Raw genomic sequence first — 5,580 nt, 5'->3', positions numbered from 1 at the left:
GAGAGAGAGAGAGATGAGAGAGAGAGATGAGGATGGAGAGACGAAGAGATAGATGAGATTGAGAGAGGAATTTACCTATTAGAGAGGAAGAGAGAGAGAGGAGAGAAGAGAGAAGATGAGAGAGAGAGAGAGAGATAGAGAGAGGAGAGAGAGAGAGATGAGAGAGGATAGGGGAAGAGAGAGAGAGAGAGAGAGAGGAGGATAGAGTGAACGAGAAGAGCAGAGAGAGATCAGAGAGAGAGAAGACGAGACTGGAGAGTAGCAGAGAGAGAGACGGAGGAGAGAGAGAGAAGAGAGAGATGAGAGGATGAGATGAAGGAGACTGAGACTGAGTCCACGGATGAGAGAGAAGAGAGAGAGATGAGGACGAGAGAGATAGTGAAGGAGAGAGAGAGAGACAGAGACGAGAGAGACTAAGATGATGATCGAGAGAGCAAGAGATCGAGGATAGAGTGTTAAACAAATAAATAGCACCACTTGCGGCACTAGGCAGGCAACTGAGCATTTCACCTTCAACTTCAAATTTTGTCCTGTTAAAATCAATATTTATATTAAGCATGCCCTATACAGTAATATAATTTCTATATAACAGAGGTTCACACTGCTTGCTTACTCGCACTGTGCTGCTGGCTACTGCTGCTGCTGCTGTGCTTGCTGCTGCTATGCTGCTGCTGTTGCTGCTGCTGTGCTGCTGCTGCTGCTGCTGCTGCTGCTGCTGCTGTTGCTACTGCTGCTGCTATTGCTGCTGCTGCTATTGCTGCTACCGCTACTGCTATTGCTGCTACTGCTACTGCTATTGATGCTGCTACTGCTATTGCTGCTGCTGCTACTAACTCCTGCTGCTACTGCTGCTGCTGGATGCTGCGTATTGCTGCTGCTGCTACTGCTACTGCAACTATACTTGCTTACTACTACTGTACTGCTACTGCTAACTGGCTGCTACTTTTTGATGCTGCTTGATGTGCTGTAGTTTGCTGCTGCTGCTGATGCTACTTACTATGCTGCGCTGCGCTAGTTACTGCCTGTGCTGCCCTGCTGCTGCTACGCTATGCTACTGCTGCTTCTGCCTGGCTACTGTTATACTACTGCTGCCTACTACTATTGCTCACCTGTAAAGGGGTCTTCCAGTACTCTCACTGCATATTGGACAGATGAGTTCTCTCGATCCTACTTCATCCCTTGGAAGCGATGGCTGTCGTAGCCATGTCAGCGTAAGCCAGCGGCTACGACACCAGCGGCGGCGGCGGCGGGGCATGGGTCATGGATTTAATTCTACTCTCTCTATCTCATTTCTCTCTGTGTCTCTCCCTTATATGTCTTCGACGAATCATCCAGATTTTCACCAAGTCCTGTCCTGTAAGAGTAGGGCTCCTGTGTTAAGCCCAGGGCATTGGCTGAGCAGTGTCTATGTTCCCCCGAGGTACTGACGGAACGTTTACCCTTGTATATCTAAATATAGCCGGACCCTTACCTCGCCTACATCACTACAGAGTCTAGTGGAGGCGCCTACGCCTACTCCAACCTAACCTACCATATCAAATAGTGGACAGGGTACGTTCCACGGCAGTACCCTGGGGGAATTAGGAACGTCTCAATAAAACAAGAGCCGCGAGCCGTACTGGGCTCATCTGGGGTCTGTTGTACGCCGTTATGAACGTTACAATTTCAGTCGGCGTAGTGACACATTTGTTAGGCGCAGATATGCAGATTACGCATGTTGCGTTAACATCATTGTTAGGCATACGCTCACTATCTCCCCACATGCGATTTTGATTTATATTTATTAAATGATACTTGCCCTTTCACTTTGGAATTTGTCGTATAGATTTACAGCTTATCTATTTTTTCTAATCATATAAAAAGATTTTCAACATGAATGGAGCATGGATCTCAGTTTAATTAGATGGGCGGCGGGAGTCCTTCTCTGCACCACCTCCCTCGCCCCACTGCGTCCACCTCCTCCCTCTGCCTCTCACCTTCCCTTCCCCCTGCCTCCACTTCATTCCCCTTGGCTCTCACTTCTACCCCCTTACCTCCATCTACCCTCCCCCTGGCCTTTCGACCTCCCCCCCTGTCCCCTGGAACCTCCCACCTCCCATCCCTTGCACACCATTCGCACGCCTAATTGCGTACCCCGTTTCCGCTGTCGATACACACGTATCACCGTTTTCCTGTCCCGTCTCAATTTACTACTCTCTGCTCTCTCTTTCATCTTTAAGACTTTGCTCTCTCTCTCTTAATTTAATAACAAAAAAATCTTAAAACCACAGCGATTGATGCCTTTTACTGCCCCCTCATATTACTTTGTTCTATTGCCCCTGAGTGCCTAACAGTCATAGAAAATCATCATATATAGTGATCTAATATTTCTATTGTAACAGCTTTATGTTCGCCATAACTGGTTAAATGGATAGCACGGCCATAGCTACATGAACTATATGTTTTAAGATTCCGCATGAAAAAGTAAATATTATAGATATATAGGTACTAGTTATTATCTATTCGTTTAACAAAGTTATCATGAGCATAAATCTGAAATTTAAAACTAGGGCCTATAGTTGCCGGCCCGAGACTGGCGAAGTGCAAGTGTAATCAATAATCAAAGATGGCATCGCCCTTCTAGCGCTCGATCGCTGGGGAGTTCCTGAAATCCTACAGTAGGTATCAGCGCTTAAATCCAAATAAGTATATTCAGGCAGGGGATAATTTCGCTCAGCTGTTGCAGTTAACACGTGCTATGCACGGTTGGCAGGCAACATTAATGCTTAGAAGCGTGCCAGCCATGGGCTGCCGTGTTTTTGCCTTCATGCGAGCATTCACATGATTCGATCAATTCAGCCTTCAGGCCCAGTGGCAGTGGTGCTCATAGACAGCATGCTTTAAGGAATAATCATGATTTAATGAGCGTAAACCTTGGTTCAACAAACATTGCCTGCAATTAAACTGTGCAACTGTCTAGCCTCACATCTGACCAAGGTATGGGCTCTAATAATAGCAAAAGCAGTTCAGTCCTTTGTTTAACAGTGCAACAATCAATCGTTTAACCCTCCTCTTGAGGGTCAAAAGGTTATCCGACTACTTACTCTTCACATGTCAGTGGAAAGCATATCTTCAATGGTCCTTTCAATAAAGCACATAAAATGCTACGGTCACCACTGAACAAAAAAGTTTTTTCAATCGTCCGTCAGGACCATGTCTCATGAATGCTCTAAAATCTGCCACCTGTGCCCCATTGACTTTGACCTGGTGACCTCAATTTCGGCACAAGTGATGGCTTTTCCTACCATGATGACTACTACACCGGACTATCCGAGCCTAGGTCGAGCCGTTTAGATTTGTGCCGCAATTCTGCATTTCTCTATACCCTTAGGTTACGGAGCGAATGCTTCCACCCTTCTTTGGTCACTCTTGCCTTTGACTTTGCCTTGACCCCAGCTTCGACATCCAACTCGTTTTCGGATTACCCTCCCCCACGTGATATCGTCGGCACCGTAGTCGAGCGTTTAGATTTGTGCACTGTGGCGGAATTACACGGACGCGGACGGACGTCGCACGGGAACTGGACGATCATGCGATTCTTACAAGTGAATCTGACTATGTCAGATGAGCTAAAAAACAGTAAATAACATGAAATGTTATTTACTACCAAAGTCTTAATTCTTATCCCTACTCTATTTCGACCTATTTCACTGTACAACTGCCGAGTCAAATGCTTATCTGACATGTCACATAGTACGCCGCACGTGCCCGCGCATGTGCACAACAAACAAAATGAATAAGAGAGCAGGTAGGAGCGTGCTGCCAAAATCTTCGCCGACGCATCGCTTCTTTCACACATTCACAGCAACGAGATAACTCCAAACAGCTTCCATCTTGTGGTATCATAGCTGTGTACATAATGTTCAACTTGGCTTCGATTTAACTCTGGCCCTTTGTCCTTACTACTCGCCGCCAGTTGGATATCTCGCTGAAAATCTGGCAGGAAATGTTCTCTCGGTGTGAAATGTAAAGTAAGTGTAAAGAGGACGAGATGTTTTCACTGAGTAATGGCGGCCGACATTGATGACCGGGATGAGCTGCTGCCGGCCTACCGAGCCTCTGTCTTCGAGGCTGCGCCAAGCACTGCTAATGAACCTGGGGATGGCGTCGCACACACACGACTACAGCCGGATCGATCGAAAAGTAGCCGCCGTTAGGGATTTTCGGATGAATCGTCCTCTTTCACTTACTTTACATTTTCACGAGAGAATATTTCCTGCAGGATGATCACCAAGAATCTCTGGCGGCGAGTATGCAAAGGACAAGGCAGAGTTTTAATTCGAACAAGCTGAACATTTAATGTACACATAGATACCCAAGATCAGGCAGCTGATTGGATGTGTATTCGTGCTGTGAAGTTGGAAATGTGAATAGGAGCGGTCGAGCGATTTTGGCAGCACGCTTTTTCTATCTGCTCTCTTATTCATGTTGTTTGTGCACAGCGCTGGCAGCGGCAGCTAATGTAAGCGGGCTAGCCTATAGTACTAGAGCTAGCAGCGCGCGTTGCGGCCCGCGATACTTGTGTGTTGCAGATGAGCATTGACGGCATTTACAGGTGATTATAGGCGAAAATCGAGTAGAAAGAAACATTAAGATTTTGGTACATTTCGTGTTTATTTACCATTAATTTTTTTTATTGAGACGTCCAAGTGCCTGTGAGTGTGAGTTAAACGATGTACATCAATTGTCAGAACCTCATAAATAAATACATACATATGCGAGTTGATGCGTCGCCGCTGGTCAGACACATGTCAACATGATCATTAACCCGACCAGGCTGTGTGACTAACGTCAATATACATTGGGAATTTTGGGTATTCTAACCCTAGCAATACCGTTTCTAGGTGCTACATCATACATGAGTCATGATCATCACACTTCATTCATTGAATCATAGGATGCTACCTCGATTATTTATATTCAACCACAACAAGTATAGTAGTTTGTAACTGGGAAGATGCTATATGGATCTAACAGGAAACTGACATAAGTTCACCACGGACCAAGACTCCACGGCTATTTATTTCGATATGGCAATCTAGAAAGCGAAACAGATTCACAACACAGAATATTATTACTTACGACAAACAAAACTTTTTACATCTTCTACGTGACCAAGTGAACATCTGGTGGCAGCACCGTGCAGTCATAAACGCGTATTCCTGCCACTGACGTTAGTTTGTCCGTGTTACGCTCTAATACGGATAAACTACATCACAACAACTGCAGAAATGCATATGGTACGTCGGGAAAAGTACATTTAGTTTATATTTACACTTCTTCATCGACCTGTCGGTTAAGTACAACTTTTAATAGTAGTTGTACGTCGTGGTCATGGTCCATCGTAATCAAGCACACTCACCTAGTCTGTAGTCTGGCTAACGACTGACTTCCTAGTGTCGTGACTAGTCGGCTTACTTAGCAACGACGCCGGTCTCACTCTATCACTAGCACAGTGACTGAGGTCACTCCGGTGTCAGTCATAGTGCGGTTTGATATTACATACGCAGACAATGCGTGTGTGTGTGTGTGTGTGTGTGT

At 45.7% G+C, this 5,580-nt stretch overlaps 1 protein-coding gene across 1 annotated transcript in view; it reads left to right on the top strand.

Annotated features, from left to right (window-relative positions):
- Positions 1–5,197: 5,197 nt before the first annotated feature.
- The window catches only part of LOC106819208 (armadillo repeat-containing protein 8-like), a gene marked incomplete at its 3' end in the record, with an annotated part of 20,526 nt that continues 20,143 nt past the window's right edge, over positions 5,198–5,580 (top strand). The window contains exon 1 of the mRNA XM_014823853.1: positions 5,198–5,279. Within this exon, the coding sequence (XP_014679339.1) occupies positions 5,271–5,279 (9 nt within the window). The remainder of the gene's footprint in view (positions 5,280–5,580) is intronic.

Source organism: Priapulus caudatus, unplaced genomic scaffold (genome assembly GCF_000485595.1).
Source record: "Priapulus caudatus unplaced genomic scaffold, Priapulus_caudatus-5.0.1 Scaffold2977, whole genome shotgun sequence".
Lineage (NCBI taxonomy): Eukaryota > Metazoa > Priapulida > Priapulimorpha > Priapulimorphida > Priapulidae > Priapulus > Priapulus caudatus.
The sequence above is the reverse complement of the archived record's forward strand: the minus strand, read 5'-3'. Positions and strand labels throughout refer to the sequence as shown.